Raw genomic sequence first — 24,976 nt, 5'->3', positions numbered from 1 at the left:
AAATCCCTACAGGCAACCTATGGACCGACTCAACTGACACTGATTTTATGACCTAGTATATACAATAATATAAACCAAGTCATTGTATTTCATTTAGGATTATTTCATATCTTCATTTAAATAAAAATATATTTTTATCTTTTTTATATACAGTCAATAAATAATGTGAACATGTATCATAACATGGAAATCTAAGAGAATGTGTTGTGAATGAGGATGCTTGTGGACTGGGATTTTTTTTAATTTTTTTTACACATTTTTATTAAAAAAAACAGTTTTCCCAATGTATTAAATTTTAGACGATTTTTCTTCTTAGTTATTATTTCTCCGGCTGTAGAAAAGACCCGCTCACAGGGCACAGAGGAGGCGTCAGTGCGACACAGTTCGCGTATCGATCACGTGACCTAAACAGCTCATGATCGGTCACGTGACTTTCTAAAAGCGGTACGCGCACCGACACAGGGTTTTGCTCTATGAGTTCGACGCATGCGCCGATGCATCGGTGTTGCCGGACCCATCCCTAATATATATTGATATATAATGTAGGAACCAGAATATTAATAACAGAAAGAAACAACCCTTTTGTGTGAATGAGTGTAAATGGGGAAGGGAGGTTTTTTGGGTTGGTGTACTAATTGTAAGTGTATCTTGTGTTTTTTATGCTGATTTAATAAAAAAAAATATTATAAAACCCCCCCCCCCAAAAAAACTAGATACCGATAATAAAAAAAACGATACCGATAATTTCCGATATTACATTTTAACGCATTTATTGGCCGATAATATTGGCCTGCTGATATTATCGGCCGATAAATGCGTTAAAATGTAATATCGGAAATTATCGGTATCGTTTTTTTTATTATCGGTATCGTTTTTTTGTTTTTCTTTTTTTGTTGTTTTTTTTTAATTAACATTAACATCTCTAACCTAGCAGTAGAATCTTGACATTGGAACTCATTTTTGTCAATGTTTTGCCGTTTCCTGATGTCCCAATACTTATGTCCATTGAACTCTGATTAATTCCCCCACCCGCTTTCTCTTCAAGTGCCATTAAAGCCCCGTAGCTGTTGGTAATTAGATGAGTTGTTTTTACCTATAGGGATTTTTTTTCATGCTATTCAAGATCGAGGGGCGGTACGGGGGTCACACGTTGGCTAGGTAACGAATAGCGAGGTCTGTACAGAAGGCGCTTTAATCGCCTGCTTCAGAGAGATGACTATTAGTAGGGGCATCCAACCGAGCACACTTCCAGACTAAAGCAACAGTGAGGACTGGTGGAAAAGTGAATGGAGAGAGGTTCCACAGTACAGTTAGCGTGTCAGAATGTCTGCTTTATATGGTGGAAAAAAACGCTACTTTTAAAAGTAAACTTCAATGTGTTTTAAGCATGCCCAATTAAAGCTAATTGTCATGATTTGTAGTGACGGTTTCACACTTTTGTTGTTTCCTGTGTTTTGGTTCAATTTCGTTTCCAGCACTCCTATTTCGTAGTCCCCTTCCGGTTTGGCATGTCTCGCTGTAACGTTACCTCTGTTCTGAGGGCTGTTCCTGGTTGGCAATCAGGAGGCTCATCTGTCCCTGATTGCCAATCAGGAGGGTTTGTTATTCTGCATTGGCATCGGTCCTTTGTAGGGTTGTACGGTATACCGGTATTAGTATAGTATCGTGATACTAATGAATTATATTCGGTACTGTACCGCCTCTGAAAAGTACCGGTCCGCCAAGACATGCGGCTAAAGTCCAGCCCCAATCAGCAGTGTTTTAGCTACTTCTAAATCACTAATCCTCGCCTCCATGGCGACAAATAAAGTACGATTCTTACAAGTATCATCCCTGCAGGACGACGAATAGCTAGAAAAGGCTTCACTACACACCGTAGTGCACCGGCGTCAAAATGTAAACAAACACCATTGGTGGATTTATACCTAACATCCACTGTAATGATACCAAGTACAGTAGCGTATCTAGTGGATACTACTATGATTACGTCGATAATTTTTGACATCAAAACATCTTCTTTCGTTTTTTTAAAAGTAATATTATGTTTATAAACTCAGGAAATATGTCCCTGGAGACATGAGGCTTTGAATATGACCAATGTATGATCCTGTAACAACTTAGTATCCGATTGATACCCAAATTTGTGGTATCATCCAAAACGAATGTGAAGTATCAAACAACAGAAGAATAAGTGATTATTACATTTTAACAGAAGTGTAGATATAACATGTTAAAAGAGAAAGTAAGCAGATATTAACAGTAAATGAACAAGTAGATTAATAAATCATTTTCTACCACTTGTCCTTAATAATTTTGAAAAAAAATAATAGAAGGAAAATGACACAATATGTTACTGCATATGTCAGCAGCTAAATTAGGAGCCTTTGTTTGCTTACTTACTAATAAAAGACAAGTTGACATGTATGTTTACTATTTTATTTAAAGATAAACTTGCAATAAGAAACATATGTTTAATGTACCTTAAGATTTTTTGTTAAAATAAAGCTAATAATGCCATTTTTTGTGGTCCCCTTTATTTAGAAAAGTACCGAAAAGTACCGAAAGGTATCTAATAGCAGTACCGGTACCAAAATATTGGTATCGGGACAACACTAGTCCATTGTTTTTGTTTGTGTTTCTGCATGTGCTTTGCAGTTTTCGCTCAAGTGTTTTGACTCACCTGCGGTCTACTGCCTCGTCCACGCTCATTCCACCGGCTTTTTTACGCCACCAGCCACCATGCGCGACTGTAACACAGGTCACAATGGTCGTGTAGTTACTAAGTGATGTAAGTCACACTGTGTTTTTTTAATTAATCTGCAACTTATGCAGAGCTTTAGGTAATTAAGGTGCCCAAGGTCGAAAAGGTTGCACATCAGTTTGTCCTCATCCTCCTCGATTTTAGTAACATTTGATGTAACAATCGTTCACTTAGCTGACCATTGAATTGAAGCTAAGCTCTGAACATCTGCCTCTGACAAAACCAGTCAATGTGGCTACTTTTACTCTATAATGTCTGTATCATTTGTAGTAAATAGTAGTTAATTGCCTTGCTGCAAATCACTACCTTATTGTGGTTGAGGGGGATGAGTGCCCAGATGATTCTAGGAATAGTAGTATTTTTTTTGCCACCCAAGGCAATTAGATTCTAATTGATGTGCCAGTCAGAGTGATTCAGAAGAGCCATATAGAAAAAAACCCAGAAAGAGATCACCAAATATTAAATCAAAGCAACTGGACTCTTCTTGTTGGTTGATGACGTTTTACCTTAAAAATTCTTTAGTTCGTAATTTTAGGTGTGTAGATTCCCTATTTACGCCTCACAATAGGGTTGCTGATTTGGCCAGCCATGACTGGTGAACAACTCTTTTGCATGGTCGTTGGCCTACTTTGTGGCAAAACAACTATCCATCCATCCATCCATCCATTTCCTACCGCTTGTCCCTTTCGGGTTCGCGGGGGGTGCTGGAGCCTATCTCAGCTGCATTCGGGCGGTACACCCTGGACAAGTCGCCACCTCATCACAGGGCCAACACAGATAGACAGACAACTTTCACACTCACATTCACACACTAGGGAACATTTAGTGTTGCCAATCAACCTATCCCCAGGTGCATGTCTTTGGAAGTGGGAGGAAGCCGGAGTACCCGGAGGGAACCCACGCAGTCACAACTAGTTAGTGGTAATTACTTCTGTGGAACAAGGCATTTTTTTGAGGAGGGATGTCAGGACACTGTTATAAGCAGAAGATAGGTGTTAGTGTGAACCTCAGGCTCCTCCTCTGTTTAGCAAGGCCCTCCCTACTTGAACACACATGGTTTCTTTTACACTTCATTCAAAGGAGTAGTCCTCCTTAACTAGAATTTAAACATTGTTCTTCTCAAAGGAACGTCCCTGCTCCCAGATGCAAATGAACTGCTAACGCTAAACTGACCTTTATTTTTCAGTTAAACTATTTTTCATACTTTCTTTTAATGACACGGAAAAAAGAGAGCGTTGCATTGATTAGAAATGTTTTGACTATTTTGGCACTTTTCCTGACCGCAGACAAAAACTCCAGATCTGTTTGCCGTTGGCATAAATAGCGTCTGGTGGGAGGTACTCCTCGAAACAGACTTCTGCCAACGATCGCTAGCGAGGCAAGCTAACCATCGCTAACCTCCTAACTTCAAAGCCTTCTAACTACACCAACATGGGCAGAAAAAAGGTTTCTGCTGCAATGCAGAGGAGAAGGATATGGAAGATAGTCGAGAATTAGGTAGACTTAGACTTAGACTTAAAGGCCTACTGAAATGAAATTTTCTTATTTAAACGGGGATAGCCATATTTTTGTTGAAAGGATTTAGTAGAGAACATCGACGATAAAGTTCGCAACTTTTGGTCGCTGATAAAAAAGCCTTCCCTGTACCGGAAGTAGCGTGACGTCACAGGTTGTGGAGCGCCTCACATCTGCACATTGTTTACAATCATGGCCAGCAGCAGCGAGAGCGATTCGGACCGAGAAAGCGACAATTACCCCATTAATTTGAGCGAGGATGAAAGATTCGTGGATGAGGAAAGTGAGAGTGAAGGACTGGGGGGCAGTGGAAGCGATTCAGATAGGGAAGATGCTGTGAGAGGCGGGTGGGACCTGATATTCAGCTGGGAATGACTAAAACAGTAAATAAACACAAGACATATATATACTCTATTAGCCACAACACAACCAGGCTTATATTTAATATGCCACAAATTAATCCGCATAACAAACACCTCCCTCCTCCCGTCCATACAACCCACCAATACAACTCAAACACCCGCACAACACACTCAATCCCACAGCCCAAAGTACCGTTCACCTCCGTAAAGTTCATACAGCACATATATTTTCCCAAAGTTACGTACGTGACATGCACATAGCGGCACGCACGTACGGGCAAGCGATCAAATGTTTGGAAGCCAAAGCTGCGTACTCACGGTAGCGCGTCTGCTATCCAACTCAAAGTCCTCCTGGCTGTGTTGCTGTAGCCAGCCGCTAATACACCGATCCCACCTACAGCTTTCTTCTTTGCTGTCTTCATTGTTCATTAAACAAATTGCAAAAGATTCACCAACACAGATGTCCAGAATACTGTGGAATTTTGCGATGAAAACAGACGACTTAATAGCTGGCCACAATGGTGTCCCAATATGTCCGCACAATCCGTGACGTCACGCGCAGACATCATCATACCGAGACGTTTTCAGCAGAATATTTCGCGGGAAATTTAAAATTGCACTTTACTAATCTAACCCGGCCGTATTGGCATGTGTTGCAATGTTAAGATTTCATCATTGATATATAAACTATCAGACTGCGTGGTCGGTAGTAGTGGGTTTCAGTAGGCCTTTAGACTTCCTTTATTGTCATTCAAATTTGAACTTTACAGTACAGATGAGAATGAAATTTTGTTGCATTAGCTCGTTGTAGTACAGGATAAAAGAGCAATAAGGTACAGATATAAATAGATTTACTGTACAGATAAATATATTGCACTTTTGCATATGCATCCAGGTTTACGAATGTATGTTATAATGTCTTTATATTCCAGCGAGTTAATCCGTTTTTTGGGGGAATTGAGGGGACTATTATGATGCGTTCAAGAGTCTTATGGCCCGAGGGAAGAAGCTGTTACAGAACCTGGAGGTTCTGCTACGGAGGCTGTAGACCCTCTTTCTAGAGTCCAGCAGTGAAAACAGTCCTTTGTGGGGGTGGGAGGAGTCTCTACAGATTTTCTGAGCCCTGGTCAGGCAGCGGCTTTTTGCGAACCAAGAATGATGTTTAAACAAATTGAAGCCAGTCTGAAAAAAAGTGTTTTCTAGCTAGGCTGGAAGTCCAGTGCTTGGACTGGAAGAGAAAGTGAATGTTTTAAACAAGCAAAGTAATGAGAAGGACCACGTCATACAGTATGTCAAATCAATTGTCAGATCCAAGAAGTGCAAGAGTACAGTATGTCTGAATGACCAATGTGATTATGACTGGCCTTCAGATAAGATGCATGCCTAATGTCAGAGCAGTTAATAACAGGAGGACAGGATGCTGCTGATTTAGCAGAGCAACATATTTATGTTGGGGTTGTTTTGTCATCTCCATTATAGAAGTCATTGCCTTTCTCCCTGCACTGCATTGCATACTGTAGACAACATTGCTAAGTTTGCTTCTTTGGATTTTGTCTTTGAGGTGGGCAATCTTTGTGTTAGTGACTTTGAAATGCATCTATAAGTTTGGAAAAAATCCTTTTGAGTTTCTCTGACAAACCAGCCATTGGACCACCGCATTTCGCCTCCTGTTTCTATCCTCAGGGTCGGGTGAAATGGCTTTTTTTCTCCTAGAAGATTTAAGAAACAGCCAGTTCAGAGTACTTGCAGGGTCTTAAAAAATCTGAAATGCAATATTTTTTTAAGGCCTTAAAATGTCTTAAATTCTAACAAAATCTCTGTCTTAAAAATATATTAACGTTTTGTTTAGAGATGTCCGATAATGGCTTTTTTGCTGATATCCGATATTCCGATATTGTCCAACTCTTAATTACAGATTCCGATATCAACCGATACCGATATATACAGTCGTGGAATTAACACATTATTATGCCTAATTCTGTTGTGATGCCCCGCTGGATGCATTAAACCAGTGGTTCTCAACCTTTTTTCAGTGATGTACCCCCTGTGAACATTTTTTAAATTCAAGTACCCCCTAATCAGACCAAAGCATTTTTGGTTGAAAAAAAGAGATAAAGAAGTAGAATACAGCACTATGTCATCAGTTTCTGATTTATTAAATTGTATACCAGTGTAAAATATTGCTAATTTTTTGTGGTCTTTCTTGAACTATTTGGAAAAAAAAATATAAAAATAATTAAAAACTTGTTGAAAAATAAACAAGTGATTGAATTATAAATAAATATTTCTACACATAGAAGTAATCATCAACTTAAAGTGCCCTCTTTGGGGATTGTAATAGAGATCCATCTGGATTCATGAACTTAATTCTAAACATTTCTTCACAAAGAAAGAAATCTTTAACATCAATATTTATGGAACATGTCGACAAAAAAATCTAGCTGTCAACACTGAATATTGCATTGTTGCATTGTAATGAATGGAATAGCCTACTTGATTTGATGTTCAGTTTATGAACTTACATTCATATTTTGAAGTATTATTCAATACATATATTCATAAAGGATTTTTGAATTGTTGCTGTTTTTAGAATGTTTTTTAAAAATCTCACGTACCCCTTGGCATACCTTCAAGTACCCCCAGGGGTACGCGTACCCCCATTTGAGAACCAATGCATTAAACAATGTAACAAGGTTTTCCAAAATAGATCAACTCAAGTTATGGAAAAAAGTGCCAACATGGCACTGCCATATTTATTATTGAAGTCACAAAGTGCATTATTTTTTTAAACTTGCCTCAAAATCTGCAATTTGGAGATTGGGACACGCTCTCCCTGAGATAATCCTGATACCACTACAACTATGGGAAATACTATACATTATTATTATTATTTTTTTAAACATGCCTCAAAACAACAGCTACAAAAACATTGAAGGCACACAGCTTCAGTCCAGAGTATACTAGAGTAATAAAGTAAATAATAATATATACAGTACATACTGTATAACAGGAAATTATATAAACTGGTCTCAATCTGCCCTGCTCTAACGTATTTGTATGAGTAACACAAATGTGCTGCAAGCTAGTGGTGAGTGCTTTCATCCATCTTCCGCTTGTTTTCATCGTGTATCCTTTTATGATTCTTGAAGAGGTGGGAGATCAAATTGCTCGTATTAAAGGAAGATGTTTTGGTTCCTCCTCGCATAAGCAATTTTTTGCAGTCATTGCAAATTGCCAGTTTTTTATCCGTCGGACACACTTTAAAATAATCCCAAACCATAGACATGGTGTCGTTAGTCAGTCAACGAGCGAGCTCGCTTGTTAGCCACGGCTACAGCACCGGCAACAACACACTCTTCTTGTTGTTATGCTCCGCTCGCGGCGGTTTGATGAGGTCATCAAGCGTCGTCAGTAAACCTCTCATGCTGCAGTCGTCAACTCCTGTGTTGTGTGTGGGAGAGGGGAGAGGCTGCTGACTGGGATATGTACCGCTCCGTACAGCGGCATTTTAAAAGGTAATTCATTTTACTTTTTGAAACCGATACCGATAATTTCCGATATTATATTTTAAAGCATTTATCGGCCGATAATATCGTCTGGCCGATATTACCGGACATCTCTAGTTTTGTTTTTTCAAAACCAATACATACTTTCAGTCTTACTTTTAAATGTTTAGATTTTTGAGGGTGCTATTCATCACTACAACTAGGATCCCAGTCTGAGATCGACTTTTTTTTTTACTCATCCTTCTCCAAGCGTCTACCTTTTCTTCACCTTTTACGTGGCAACCCATCACCGTTCCTGTTCTGTTTACCTGTACAATGTTTGTTTGTCTAATCTTGAACGGGTTTGTGGTGCTAATTACATTTTATTGTACTTCTGCAATGACAATAAAGAACATACCATACAAAACTAAAGTTCCTGTGCAGCCCCGTCAGACGTTATCGGATCTTAGCTAGCAGCGAGTATAACGAAAGCCCACAGCAAAGCCAAGTTATTTGTGTAAGTGCAAGGTCAACGATTTGTGTCTTTAGAAAAAGTTTATGCATGATTGGAGCCAAACATTTTTTTACTGACGTCACAACTTCGGTCAGGCCTTAGATGAAATGCGGACCAAAGTTGGAGTTGAAGCATTAGCCTGTTACCAATTCATTTGCAATGCTGTTAATACAACTGAGTGTAATTTTCTCTTGGAGTAAAGATTTGATTATGAAAAAACGTGCTTTCTAATTGAAGCATTTGCTGCTGTGTGGCTACTTATAGTTAAGATTGATCTCAGAGCCTAAGCATGTTGCCAAAGCGTTTAATATTTGAACTGTTAAGTAGATTGTCCTGGTTTCCGTTGTAAAAATGACTTTTAGTACATTGTGCCATTACAACATCAATATGTATGTTAAAAACTAAACAACCTCTATAGTTTTTCATTTGCCACGTTTGCAGCTCTGTGGCTAATTGTGGCACCAAATCAAGACAGGTGACTAATTTCCTTCTCTTTGTTGTATTAGTTTATGTGTGTGTGAATTAACATGGAAAACATATACCGTATTTTCCGGACTGTAAGACGCACTTAAAATCCTTTTTTTTCTTTCTCAAACTCGACAGTGCGCCTTATAACCCAGTGCGCCTGATGTAAGGAATACGTTTGGTTGAGCTTAACCACCTTGAAGCTATTTTATTTGGTACATGGTGTAATGATAAGTGTGACCAGTAGATGGCAGTCAAACATAAGAGATAAGTGTTGGCTGCACTACGATGGCAATATGACTCAAGTAAACAACACCAACATTTTTATATGTTCCATTAAAAATATAGAACATTACACACGGTGCTCAAAAATCTACCAAAATGTTTTAGTACGACTTCGGTAAGCTATGAAGCCGCACCGCTTGATGTGCTTCAACATTATTACGTATTATTATGGTGTGTGTATAAGGTAAGACATATTATCTGGCGTTTTGTTTCGCAATATTATGCAAAAATAACTTTTCTAACCTTCTGGTACCTGCTAATCTGAATTTAGGATTTTTTAAAAATTGCGCGCCTCCGCCTTTGTAGTCCTAGACGACACCGTAGTCGATAAGCTTCTTCTTTTTCTCTATCTTCTTATGGGACATTCATCCTCCGCTGTTACCATTTCTAATATGAAGTAGTGTAAACTTCTTACTTGTATCTGTCAGTAAATTCGCTATGAAAGCGCTAAAACATACCGGTGTAGTGAGTTTACATTATTCATTTAGTTATTAGAGAGTTTCGGTCGGACGGTTTTTCACGGGACATGAGATGCTGCTCCGTTATTGATTTAAGTAAAGTCTGAATGTCATTAAAACAGTTAGCTCCATCTTTTGACACTTCTTCCACTCCCGTCCTTGCACGCTACACCGCTACAACAAAGATGACGGGGAGAAGACGCTGCCGAAGGTGAGCCACGTAAATAAGACTGCCCACAAAACGGCGCATCCTGAAGCGACTCTCAGAAAGCGGCTTGAAGATGAACTGTAAAATATAATCTATGCAACATTTTGACCAAAGAACCACCATTACAGGTTATGTAGACCACAAGAAAGTGTTTTCCATTTAAAGAAAAATAATTAAATAATATGACTCCTTTAACACGCCTTATAATCCGGTGTGCTTTATGTATGAAAAAAAGATCAAGAATAGATCATTCATCACCAGTGCGCCTTATAATCCGGTGCACCCTATGGTCCGGAAAATACGAAATGCTTCATTTAGCTTTTTTTTGTTCTGCTTCCTGTTTGTGAGCATCCCAGCTGCCTGACTGACCTCTCAGCTTATCCAGGCTTTCATTCACTTCTTCCCATTTTCCTCTTCATTTGATTTATTCGTCTTTTGACTTTGTGAGCTTTCGAAAAGAGGACAGTTTGTTTGTGTTGTAATTGTCGTGCTTTGATGTGTGTGCGTGTGTGTGTTCTCTCTATGTCCTCTGCACTTTGTGAGGGAGTGCCGGCCTTTCTAAAAATGGCCTCTAAAGTCCACAAAGTTAAGTTTGGAGTCCTCAAATGCACCTTTAACTGCAGTTGCATGCCGGTAAAACACACACACACTAGCTACACACACACTGAGGCATCGGCAATGTGGGGGAAAAGCCAATGACTTTAACGTTATTGCCTGTCACAAACTATTTTCAGCAGTACTATCTAAAAAAAAAAAGCCGCATGGGCTGACATCGACGCTGTTGTAAACGCAGGTCTGTTTCTGTGTTTGTTAGCTTGCATTACACCAAATGACATTCAAACCCTGTGTGGGGAAACAAGTTGGGATTTTATTGAGGCAACCAGGTATTTGGTGTTTTTTTTATGTTTGCACCCAAAAAGGAGAATAGATGCCAAGAAGGTGGTATATATATACAGTATATATGTATATATATATATATATATATATATATACATATGTATGTATGTATGTATGTATGTATGTATGTATGTATGTATGTATGTATGTACAGTGCCAGCCCAAGCCTCCATGGGGCCCTAAGCAAAATTTGATTTTGGGGCCCTCTATTTCTGCCAATAATATTGATTGTTGATCATTCACACACCTACTATAAACTCATTGCGGCTCTGGCAGTGTTGTTTACATTATCCTATTCTCAGCCTGGCATATCTTTACAAATGACAAGTCATTTATAAAGATATGGGGGTGGCCCAGTTCAGAACATAAATAATACCAATAATGAACGAACGAATGATGTCCAGACTGCCACATATTGTTCCTAATCTTAAAATGTAGAAAACATTCAGCTACAAGCGTGGCCTGGGGTTGAACAGTCCAAGTGATAAAGCTTTGTATTTACAGTAAAAGTGTCATCTTGTCTCATCAGTCTTGTACATATTAGTCTTTAATTATTACTTTATATTTTTAGTTAATTGTTCATATTTAATGTTTACTCTGTACAAAGAGAGCGCAGTCTACTGAAGTTAAATTCCATGTGTGTTAAACATAACTGGACAATAAAGCTGATTCTGATTCACTTTATTATTTTTGGTAACAAAAACCTGAAACAGCAATGTGCAAAAATAATTCGTAGTGCAAAAAAAACAATAAAGTGCAACAATAAAATCACTTAAATATATATAAAAAGGAACAAATTCAATTGTACAAAAAACAACATAATTAAATTAAATATCAAGCAAATACTTAAATAATATTAATGAACAGTTACCAGAAACAAGGTAACATAACGGTTTATAAACAAATATAAAGTTACTACATATTAAAACTATGTATATGTTGTACATAACGATGTGCAAAATTTTTTTTGGGAAAAAATCAAAATAAACTACCTTAAATTAAGGTCCTTAATTCACACATTTGACCATCACATCACAGTTTTGTTCCTCTGTTCTTCACCACCCACACCACTCCACCCCAGGGGCGCCGCTAGGGATTTTGGGCCCCATGAAAAGAATCTTTACGGGGCCCCCAACACAGCGGCAACATTTTTTGATGCTATTTTACATACAATTATGCATTTTAATGGTATTTTTGACTATCATTACCATATTTTTGAAAGAAGAACAGCATCACAGTTGACATGTACAGTAGGGGAAGAACTGAGCACTCTGAATACAATGGAACTCATTTTGAGTCATTTATTTGCTGCACCACTGATTCTTAAATTGAAAATAAACTCTTCCATGAAAAAATAGCAATTATAATCAGTGGAGAGAAAAAAATCTCAGCAAAAACAAAAATACCATCAGAATACAAAATGGCCATATATGATTTCTCATAATTTAAGTAGAGCTGAATATATGAAAGAATGGTAAATATATATATATATAATATAACCGTTATATTATATATATATTTACCAGACTCTGTTCAGAATGAGGCATCATTTTGACAGAGGGGAGATCAACTATTATTGAATAAGAACAGCTTGATAAATGTTTGACTGGATTGATTATTTAATTAAAATAGCAGTAAAATGTAAAAATCCAGAGTTTTCTTGAGCTAACATGGTGAGAAAAGTGAGCTAGCTTATTACCACAGACAGGGACAAAGTTAATATGCATAACTTTCTACCACAACTAACAAACCCACCTTTTTTTTGGAAATATTGGGTGACATATTGTCGACCCTTCAACTCCTTATCCTCTCTTATTTTCTTTTCCTTTCTTTTTTGGCTGCCTGATTTTTGAGGCATAATGCTGTCTCCTCCGCTTTGCTCGCTGTGGCGCTGTCTGTGACAAATCGCCAGTGCTCTACCTGCAGCTGATCCAGTCGGACTGAACCATTTTACGTAAATAGAGGGGGGGAAAGGAGGGCCCTGCATGTGTTGATGCTTCCAAAACAAATAAAGGTATTGTTACCAGGACATGGAAAATAAAACAAGTGTGATTATATGTTAGTTAATAACTTAGTGTCATTATTTTTTCTGTATTATAATTTCATCATCATTAGGGGCCTCTCTGGGTCCCCCTCCATCATGGGCCCCTAGAATCTGTCTCCTTTACCCCCCCTTTTCGGCGCCCCTGCTCCACCCACTCCTTAAAACCTGTGCTTCCTGGCTTTTCTGGAGGCAAAGTCATTTATGACATCACTGTAAGAAATCTGATGGCCGACTTTGTTATTAATACTAATCACTGCCATGTACGAGTCTGACTCAGACTCGTACATGCAAAAAATAAAAAATAATAATTTTTTGTTAATTGCTTTTGGGGGCCCCCTGGTGGCCGCGGGGCCCTAAGCCGGGGCCCTAAGCAAGCGCTTAGTACGCTTATGCCTTGGGCCGGCTCTGTGTATGTATGTATGTATATATATATATATATATATATACATATATATATATATATATACACATATATACATATATATATATATATATATATATATATATATATATATATATATATATATATATATATACACACATATATATATATATATATATATATATATATATGATACAGGTGAAACTAAAAATGTGTTCTTCCAAGTTAGGGAACACACAGCTAAGATGATTGAGCTATCCTGGGTAACCTCTGGCAGCATTTTTAACAATTGAGCTATCCTAGGTCTTGTTCAGACAAGATTTTTCATAATATACAAATGCAATCAGTAAACTATGATAGAGGTGAAACAAAAACAAGATCTTCCAAGTTATGGATATGAAGCCAGTAGCACTGACTGAGAGCTAGCAGTCTTAACTATTGAGCTATCCTCTGTCTTGTTGTAGTTGAAGTCTGGCTCATTCAATAATGTAATCGTGACACCTGTCGTAGTAAACTACGATTGAGGTGAAACAAAATTATGAACCCAAGTTACATATCAAACCAACTGGGATCTAAACCCAGTACCCCTGTATTGGGAGCCCACAGTGTTGACCATTGAGCTATCCTGGGCCCAATCAAAACTTGATTTTCGCTACTTGATATTCAAACTGAGCAAGATGTCTTTGATTACATTTGTGTATTGAACAAAATCCTCCTGCGCAAGACCAAGTATAGCTCAGTGGTTAAGACTGTTGACTAGGAAAGTAGAGTACTTGACTCCAACTAAACCAAAATAATCCAAACATTTAATAAAGTCAAATACTTCCCTTTTGTAAAGTAAATCTGTACAGCAGGCATGGGCATCTACATCAACAATATGATTTTCCTGTGTAGCTGGACAGGACAAATAAAAAAAAAAAATTTTTTTTAACTTGGGATGTCCCGTGGGCCGGATTGTGGACGCTGGCCCGCGGCTGTAGTTTGGGTTCCCCTGATCTAAATGTCTAAATTCATTTAAAAAAATAAAATGAAAAAAAGTTCATCCATTAGACATTTTTTTCTATCTTTCTCCCCCTAATGAGTGTACCACAGCAGCTATTGATATTTTTATTCTAAGTCTCGATCTCTTTGTGCCCCTCAAGGATTACAAAGCGGGCCTGGCTATTTGCGAAGTGGAGCTGACGGCTGCCAATATACGAGACCTGGACCGCCGGGTCTTCGAAATCAACACGCCTTTCAAGAACTTCTGGTACGTTTGTGTGTAGCTTCACTAAAAAGAGAAGAACGTTATAATTTTTTTTGTAATGGTATTTCACAGATTTGAAGGTCAGTTTGTGGTGTAAAACAACAACCAAATATGTGATTTTTAATACATATTTGAATACTTTCATGAAAAACATTTAAATAAATAAGTGCTGTCAAATGATAATTTTTAAAAATCATATTAATTACACTTTTGAATTTAGATTGATCATGAGTAATCACAGTTAAAATATTTGCTTGCAGAATTCAAATTAGCTTAAAATACACCACATTTTCACACAAATTTCGTTTTATTCTCACTGTTTATTAAGAATTATATGCACATTTTGGAAGTCTTTGCAACAATATAGCGAACAAGGGGCGGCGTGGCTCAGATGGTAGAGCGGCCGTGCCAGCAACTCGAGGAAAGAGACTTTACCCACCTTGCTCCTGATGGGTCGTGGTTGCATGGCAGCTTCTGCCATCATTGTGTGAATGTCTGTGAAGGAGTGAATGCAATGTGTAATGTAAAGCGCTTTAGCTATCATTTCAGGTATTGTAAAGCACTCTATAAATACAGAACATGTATCAAACAAGGTATGGATGTGCTTTAATACATACTGTGGTAAACACACTAGGGTTGTTCGGTATACCGCGATACTAATTGATTGAAATCTGTACTATACTGCCTTTGAAAGGTACCGTTTTTTCATTTGAATGCCCGCTGTGTGCTTAAATAAATACATTCTATATAAATTGATAATAAATAGTAATAAATGGTTGTCCATCTGTGTTGGCCCTGCGATGTGGCGGTGACTTGTCCAGGGTGTACTCTGCCTTCCGCCCGGGTGCAGCTGGGCTTGTCGCCAAAAAGGGACAAGTGGTAGAAATGGATGGATGGATAATAATGAACATGTTTCTTAAATAAACTGTAAATTAAAATACAACTTCACCCCTTTAAGCAATAATTTTTGCGCTTAAGAAACTTCTCTTGATGGATTGTACTGTGCCTCAACATACAAGTATTATTATGGTGTGTGTATAAGGTAAGACATACTGTATCATCTGGCGTTTTGTTTCGCAATATTAGGAAAAACAAACTTTTCTTACCTTAGGGTACCTGCTGATCTGTATTTGGGATCTGCATAAGTCCTGAAAATTTGCGCATGTCTGCCTTTGTAGTCTGTTTTCAATAAGCTTCTTCTTTTTCTCTATCTTATTGTTATGGGATATTCATCCTCCGCTGTTGCCATTTCTAATATAAAGTAGTGTAAAGTCTTACTTATATCTGTCTCACCATGAATGCGCTAAAACATACCGGTGTAGTGAGTTTACATTGTTCACTCAAGGAACTTTAGTTCAATCAATCAATCAATCAATCAATGTTTACTTATATAGCCCTAAATCACGAGTGTCTCAAAGTTATTTGAGAGTTCAGGTGGACGGTTTTTCACGGGACACATTTCCGGCGTTGTTATTGCACTCGTTATTATTATTATTATTATTATTGCACACAAATGAAGAGATGCTGTTTCGTTATTAATTTAAGTTAAGTCTGAATGTAATTAAAACAGTTAGCTCCATCTTTTGACACTTCTTCCACTACCGTCCTTGCACGCTACACCGCTACAACAAACATGACGGAGAAAAGACGCTGCCTAAGGTGAGCCACGTAAATAAGACCGCCCACAAAACGGCGCATCCGGAAGCGACTGTCAGAAAGCTTCTTGAAGATGATCTGTAAAACATAATCTATGCAACATTTTGACCAAAGAACCACCATTACATGTTATGTAGACCAGTGGTCCCCAACCAAAATTTAAATTGAATAAAAATTGTTTTTATTTTTTTATTTTTTTTATTAAATCAACATAAAAAACACAATATATACATTATATATCAATATAGATCAATACAGTCTGCAGGGATACAGTCCGTAAGCACACATGATAGTATTTCTTTATGACAAAAAAACAAAAACAAAAAAAAAACACCCCCCCCAAGCGTTGACCGGTCCGCAGCTACAAAAAGGTTGGGGACCACTGATGTAGACCACAAGGAAGTGTTTTCAATTTAGAAAAAATTATAATAATATGACTCCTTTAATGCACCCTATAATCCGGTGCGCCTTTTGTATGAAAATAAACCTGACTAGACCCGCTCATCTGCAGTGCGCCTTATAATCCGGTGCGCCCTATGATCCGGAAAATACGGTACATTCACTTCCTACGTGTCCCAGGGATGTGCCTCATTTTTCCCGGGAAAAACGATACATTGTGAACAACAAATTTGTTTGAAAACTAGTAGCCTGCAACCACTCGTTGAAGTTGTCCTAAAACAATCCTTGATAGAATTTGTCGCCGACAAATTCATTTCATATTCGGCGACGTCCTCGCTCATATTTTTGCCGGACAGTAACGAACATGTGCTTGTCAGCGCATTCGGTGACCGCCGAGCAACAGTAAGACAAAAATGTGAACACTAAACATGCCAAAGACACAAATAACTTGCTCTATTAGCAAAGTGAACCTTGGGTTTCATGGCACATCTGGAGGAAAGAGATGCAGATGTGTGAAAAATAACTTAAGTATAATTTTAGGCAAAGTCCGCCAGCTAAACTTTGTTTATATACACCTGTGTGCATCTTTCTAAACACAACACCATCAAAATGTTTTTTTTTCTTTTTGAGGAAGCTAGATATCTTAAAGTTATTTTATTTTTTTAATGTAAACAACGAACAGTCAAAATAGCTATTTTGACTTACATTTGTTTACATAAAAAAATGACTATTTGTTTTTATTACTTGCCTGCCATTGCTTTGAAAAGGACAAACATTTAACTATTATTTTTGCAACAGCTTAATGAGCAGCACAGTTACAGCATAAATAAATATTTATAAATAAAGTACCGTAGTCATCTTTGTTGTTAATTAGCACGTCTAAAAATATCTTTAGATTAATTCAAAAGCCAATGGCTAAATTACAACTACTAAATTTGCTTTCACTGCCCGATGCCGTGCTCATTTGTGTCGATGATGCTTTAACGCTTAGGGGACGTGCTGTAACGAAATGGAAAAATAAACAAAAAAAGGAGATTGTGAAATGTGGAATTGCTGGATATGCTCTGGTGTAAATTTTTCTCCACAGTCACATTTATAACCCTCTTTCTGAATATGTTTGTCTATCTACAAAAACCAACACCAGTGAAGTTGGCACGTTGTGTAAATTGTAAATAAAAACAGAATGCAATGATTTTCAAATCACTTTTTAACTTTCAACTTCAATTGAATAGACTGCAAAGACAAGATATTTAATATTCAAACTAAGAAACTTAATTTTTTTGCAAATAATCATTAACTTAGAATTTAATGGCAGCAAAAAGTTGGCACAGGGGCATTTTTACCACTGTGTTACATGGCCTTTCCTTTTAAAAACACTCAGTAAAAGTTTGGGAACTGAGGAGACCAATTTTTTAAGCTTTTCAGGTGGAATTCTTTCCCATTCTTGCTTGATGTACAGCTTAAGTTGTTCAACAGTCCGGGGGTCTCCGTTGTGGTATTATACGCTTCATAATGCGCCACACATTTTCAATGGGAGACAGGTCTGGACTACAGGCAGGCCAGTCTAGTACCCACACTCTTTTACTACGAAGCCACGCTGTTGTAACACGTAACTTGGCATTGTCTTGCTGAAATAAGCAGGGGCGTCCATGATAACGTTGCTTGGATGGGAACATATGTTGCTCCAAAACCTGTATGTACCTTTCAGCATTAATGGCGCCTTCACAGATGTGTAAGTTACCCATGTCTTGGGCACTAATACACCCCCATACCATCACAAATGATGACTTTTGAACATTGCGGCAGAACAATCCGGATGGTTCTTTTCCTCTTTGGTCCGGAAGACACGACGTCCACAGTTTCCAAAAACAATTTGAAATGTGGACTCAACCACAGAACACTTTTTCACTGTGCATCAGTCCATTTTAGATGAGCTCGGGCCCAGCGAAGCCGGCGGCGTTTCTGGGTGTTGTTGATAAATGGCTTTCGCGTTCGCTTTGCATAGTTCAGTTTTAACTTGCGAACTGTAGTTACTGACAGTGGTTTTCTGAAGTGTTCCTGGGCCCATGTGGTGATATCCTTTACACACTGATGTCGTTTTTGATGCAGTACCACCTGAGGGATCCAAGGTCCGTAATATTATCGCTTACGTGCAGTGATTTCTCCAGATTCTCTAAACCCTTTGATAATATTACTGACCATAGATGGTGAAATCCCTAATTTCCTAGCAATAGCTCGTTGAGAAATGTTGTTCTTAAACTGTTCGACAATTTGCTCACACATTTGTTCACATCCTTGTTTGTGAATGACTGAGCATTTCATGGAAGCTGCTTTTTTACACAATCATAGCACCCATTTGTTTCCATTTAGCCTGTTCACCTGTGGGATGTTCCAAATAAGTGTTTGATGAGCATTCCTCAACTTTCTCAATCTTTTTTGCCACTTGTGCCAGCTTTTTTGAAACATGCTGCAGGCATCAAATTCCAAATGAGCTAATATTTGCAAAAAATAACAAAGTTTTCCAGTTCGAACATTAAATATCTTGTCTTTGCAGTCTATTCAATTGAATATAAGTTGAAAAGGATTTGCAAATCATTGTATTCTGTTTTTATTTACCATTTACACAACGTGCCAACTTCACTACTTTTGGGGTTTGTATTTATATATCTGATATTGTACCTGATATTATCGTTATTATTTTAAACATATTACACATTTATGTGATGTGTAATGTAATATGCCTGTAATGTAACTAGATAAAGCATTGAAAAAATCAAATAGCTAAATCACATCACTAACTTCAGAACTGTATCAAGACTGTTACACCAACTTGTAGTTACACTTTTAAGACCAAAGCTCTTCATCTTCCTTATTAATTCCAAGTCAGTGTGCTCAAGACTCAGCTTGTGTTTGTGCACAAGCTAATAAAGTTTACACAGATGTTTTCGCACACATTTGGCGATCTCAATGATTAAAGTCTGCATATTAATTTATTACCAATTTGAACAGGGAAGTTTGCCAAACATGATGAATATGTAAAAATACAGCCTGTGCTCAAGCTGAATTTTCATGGAAAACCATTTTTACTCAAACGCATGCGTACACACACACACACACACACACACACACACACACACACACACACACACACACACACACACACACACACACACACACACACACACACACACACACACACACACACACACACACACACACACACACACACACACACACACACACACACACACACACACACAGCAATGCTTTTTCTCGCCACGCAGCAGGGCAGAATAGGTCACGTAACTACGATCATTAATAAATAAAAGGTGCAGGATTTACAGTATTATCAGGAAATGATCAGAGACATTTCAGATTGCTAAAGCATTAATTAAAGCAATCTATAGCTATAACAGCCTGAAAAACAACACAAAACGTCAGCTGTTAATAACGCCTCTCGTAGTTTGGACGCACCTGGTAAGAAGTCAAAGTATGACTTACAGTGCATCTGGAAAGTATTCACAGCAATTAACTTTTTTCACGTTTTGTTATCTTATAGCTTTATTCCAAAATGGAACAAATAACTTTTTCCCCTCAAAATTCTACAAACAATAACCCATAAAGACAATTTGAAAAGTTTTGAATATATATACTATATACAGTGGGGCAAAAAAGTATTTAGTCAGCCACCCATTGATTGTCAATGGATGGCTGACTAAATACTTTTTTGCCCCACTGTATATATATATATATATATATATACAGATGTCCGATAATGGCTTTTTTGCCGATATCCGATATTCCGATATTGTCCAACTCTTAATTATTCCGATATCAACCGATACCGATATATACAGTCGTGGAATTAACACATTATTATGCCTATTTTCTTGTGATGCCCCGCTGGATGCATTAAACAATGTAACAAGGTTTTCAAAAATAAATCAACTGAAGTTATGGAAAAAAATGCCAACATGGCATTGCCATATTTATTATTGAAGTCACAAAGTGCATTATTTTTTTAACATGCCTCAAAACAGCAGCTTGGAATTTGGGACATGCTCTCCCTGAGAGAGCATGAGGAGGTAGAGGTGGGCGGGGTTGGGGGGGGGGGGGCGGGGTTGAGGTGAGGTAGGGGGTATCAGGGGGTGTATATTGTAGTGTCCCGGAAGAGTTAGTGCTGCAAGGGGTTCTGGGTATTTGTTCTGTTGTGTTTATGTTGTGTTACGGTGCGGATATTCTCCCGAAATGTGTTTGTCATTCTTGTTTGGTGTGGGTTCACAGTGTGGCGCATATTTTGTAACAGTGTTAAAGTTGTTTATACGGTCACCCTCAGTGTGACCTGTATGGCTGTTGACCAAGTATGCATGCATTCACTTGTGTGTGTGAAAAGCCATATATATAATGTGATTGGGTCGGCACGCAAAGGCAGTGCCTTTAAGGTGTATTGGCACTCTGTACTTCTCCCTACGTCCGTGTACACAGCGACGTTTTAAAAAGTCATACATTTTAATTTTTGAAACCGATACCGATCATTTTGAAACTGATACAGATAATTTCCGATATTACATTTTAAAGCATTTATCGGACATCTCTCTCTCTCTCTCTCTCTCTCTCTCTCTCTCTCTCTCTCTCTCTCTCTCTCTCTCTCTCTCTCTCTCTCTCTCTCTCTATATATATATATATATATATATATATATATATATATATATATATATATATATATATATATATATATATATATATATATATATATATATATATATATATATATATATGTGTCAATCAATCAAAGTTTATTTATATAGTCCTAAATCATGAGTGTCTCAAAGGGCTGCACAAGCCACAACGACATCCTCGGCTCAGATCCAACATCAAGGCAAGGAAAAACTCAACCCAATGGGCAACAATGAGAAACCTTGGAGGGGACCGCAGATGTGGGGATCCCTCCCTGGGTGAACGGTGCAATGGACCTCGAGTGGATCTAGTATATATAACTTCAAAAAAAATCACATGTACATAAGTATTCACAGCCTTTGCTCAATACTTTGTTGATGCACCTTTGGCAGCAATTACAGCCTAAAGTATTTTTGAATACGATGCCACAAGCTTGACACACCTATCTTTGGGCAGTTTCACTCATTCCTCTTTGCGGCATCTCTCAAGCTCCATCAGTGCAGGGGTTGGCAACCCAAAATGTTGAAAGAGCCATATTGGACCAAAAATGTACAAAAAATCTGTCTGGAGCTGCAAAAAATTAAAAGTCTTATATAAGTGTTATAATAAAGGCAACACATGATGTAAGTGTCTATATTAGCTATATTAGCCTACTAACAAATGCTGACGCAAATCTTTGTTGACAAAAATTTTGTATTTTAATTTTTATTCTACACATTTTTGCAACATTGGAAAACATTAGTAAAATGGAGGCTTCTTACAGAATGAGATAACTTCTGGAAATTACTGGCTCAGAATGGCCAAAGGTGTAGATGTGTGTGTCTACGTTTAAGGAAACGGCATGCTGTCTTCTTCTAATGGATTTATTACAATCTTTGCAAGCTGGGTAATGTTTGCTGTGGTCTGGAACAACATGGCGCACAAAGAACTATCAGAAATGCAGCCAATGTTACATACAGATAATGTGTCATGCATGAGACATGCAAATATAAATTAGATACACAGAGGACATAAGTAAAGGAAATTAAAAGAGCTCAAATATACCTACAAATGAAGCATAATGATGCAATATGTACATACAGCTAGCCTAAATAGCATGTTAGCCTTGATTAGCTTGCAGTCACGGATTGACCAAATATGCCTGATAAGCACTCCAGCAAATCAAAAAAATCGACAAAGCTCACCTTTGTGCATTCACGCACAGCATAAAACGTTTGGTGTACAAAATGAGACAAAGAAGGAGTGGCATAAAACTTTCTGTGGCAGCGTCGGAGAAAGTTGTACATGTAAACAAATTATGATGAGTTCAAGGATCGCTGAAAACGGTGCTTGCCAAATACTCTCATCAGTAAATCATGTATAATATAAACCCTGGGATTTTTAACAATTAGGAAGGTTTGTGTCATGTTTGTTCTCCTACAGAAAATATATTAAAACAAAAAATATATTTTTTTCTTCATCTTTTTCCATTATCACACATCTCTGAAAGAGGTCCAGGGAGCCAATAGGGCGGCGCTACAAAGCCGCGGGTTGCTGACCCCCGCCGTAGTGGATGGATTGGCCCGTGGTGGCAGTGGGGTTATGGTATTGGTGTGTTATGGACAACAAACCTTGATGAGATCACGAAGCCCAATGTTGTGCCATTCATCGGCGGCCATCCAATCATGTTGCATCCTGATCAGCTGAAAGAGGTTGAGAAGTTCCTGCATATTGATGCTCAATGTGATGGATTACCCTCTGCAAAGGAAAAGTGCTCACCGACACAGATTATGACATCTTTGTGAACCATATTTAAATGATACCATTCTTCTGTCTACTACAGAAAATATTGAACTCATGAATGACATTAAAATAAATACTAAAGTACGAAAAGTCAAACTAAAGTCCAGGCCATGTGGAAATTGGGTTTAGTTTCAACCTCTCTGCTTGGCACTCAGCAACAAAGGGTTGGAGTTGGGGGTTAAATCACCAAAAAAATGATTCCCGGGCGCGGCGCCGCTGTTGCCCACTGCTCCCCAAGGGGATGGGACAAATGCAGAGGACACATTTCACCACATCTAAATGTGTGTGTGACAATCATTGGTACTTTAATCTTGATCTTAATCTTAATATTCAAAACGAATACAAATATTCTGTCAAGGCACTTTAATTAATGAAAGACAATACATTACATCAGAATCAGAATCAGAATCAGAATCGTTTTATTGCCATTGTTTGAGAACGGGTTCACAAACTAGGAATTTTTCTTGGTGCAAACGTGCGACATAAAACACATATAACACATATTTGGTATAAAAAGAGCTGTGACTGAGCTATCAGATAGACTTAGAAGGGATTCAAGGAATTCAAGGAGCTGCTGTTAGGAGTTATTGTTCATTTGCCTGATGGGCGAGGGGAAAAAACTGTTCAGGTGGCGGGAGGTGTGGGTCTGGATGGAGCGTAGTCTCCTGCCTGAGGGGAGAGGGGAGAATAGTGTGTGTCCAGGGTGAGAAGAGTCAGCTGTGATCCGACCCACACGCCTCCTGGTCCTGAAGGAGAACAAGTCCTGGAGGGATGGGATATTGCAGCCAATCACCTTCTCAGCAGCACGTACGATGCGCTGCAGTCTATTCTTATCCTGGACTGTGGCGCCGGGGAACCACACTGTGATGGAGGAGGTCAGGATGGACTCTATGATGGCTGAGTAAAACTGCACCAGCATCTCGGTCGGCACCTTAAGTTTCCTCAGCTGCCGCAGGAAGTACATCCTCTGCTGGGCCTTCTTGATGAGGGAGCTGATGGTCAGCTCCCACTTGAGGTCCTGGGTGATGGTGGTGCCCAAGAAACGGAAGGAGTCCACAATGGGGACGGGGGTGGGAGAGTCAATCAGGGTGAGGGGGGATGGTGGGGCTGTGACTTTCCTGAAGTCCATGATCTGTATACAAACCTAGTTTTTTTTGTTAGGCTTTTTTAAAACATTTTTTTTAATGAAGTGTCGACTTGCAGCTGCGTGTTATCTGCAGAACCTTTGAGGTGACTCGGCAGTCCCTAAGGCCCAACGATCAATACGCGCGCAGTTGGTTTGAGCCGTAATGGCCCATTTAGAATACAACCATCACAAAGCACGGCCTTGTTTGTTTGTCCACAACATCTCTCTCTCTCTCTCTTTTTGTCATTGTTTCTGCTCGCCTTTTGTAGATTGACTTGATTTATGTAAGACCCTCCCTCGTCGCTCTACCTGTCCCTCGTCTGTCCAATCGATCTGTTTGTGTCAGCCTTCTTAATGGTGCCGTCGTTTGGCGCTTTCGTTAATAACCTGGACGTAATTGCCATTTTGTGTTGAACTGAGACAAAAAAAAAGAGGTGGAATTAAAATGAGCTCCCGAATTGTTTTGATGAGGTGAATGCTGAAAAGGCTTATTTTATTGTGTGTGTGTGGATCCCATCGATTGGTCACCATGGCAGCCTTGTGCTACCTGCTCAAGGTGGGGATTAGCCACAAACTCATCTAATCACTTTAGGCTGGGCGGGCTCACTTTGGCTTTTCCATTGTTTTGCCGCTGCCACAGATACTATCGCCGGCTTTTATTATTAGCAGTGAGAATGACAATTAGGAAGAGGGGACAAAGACATTCAAGTTTGC

The 24,976-nt window shown here is 38.5% G+C and overlaps 1 protein-coding gene across 3 annotated transcripts in view; it reads left to right on the top strand.

Moving 5' to 3' along the window:
* Nucleotides 1–24,976, top strand: part of arap2 (ArfGAP with RhoGAP domain, ankyrin repeat and PH domain 2) — a 275,757-nt gene that overhangs the window by 81,408 nt on the left and 169,373 nt on the right. For all 3 annotated transcript variants that reach the window (XM_062065971.1, XM_062065972.1, XM_062065973.1), the window contains one exon: nt 14,519–14,625. In XM_062065971.1, the coding sequence (XP_061921955.1) occupies nt 14,519–14,625 (107 nt within the window). The remainder of the gene's footprint in view (nt 1–14,518; nt 14,626–24,976) is intronic.

The sequence above is a fragment of the Entelurus aequoreus genome, linkage group LG12 (genome assembly GCF_033978785.1).
Source record: "Entelurus aequoreus isolate RoL-2023_Sb linkage group LG12, RoL_Eaeq_v1.1, whole genome shotgun sequence".
Lineage (NCBI taxonomy): Eukaryota > Metazoa > Chordata > Actinopteri > Syngnathiformes > Syngnathidae > Entelurus > Entelurus aequoreus.
Note: the sequence above shows the minus strand (reverse complement) of the source record. Positions and strands in the feature narration are given on the sequence as shown.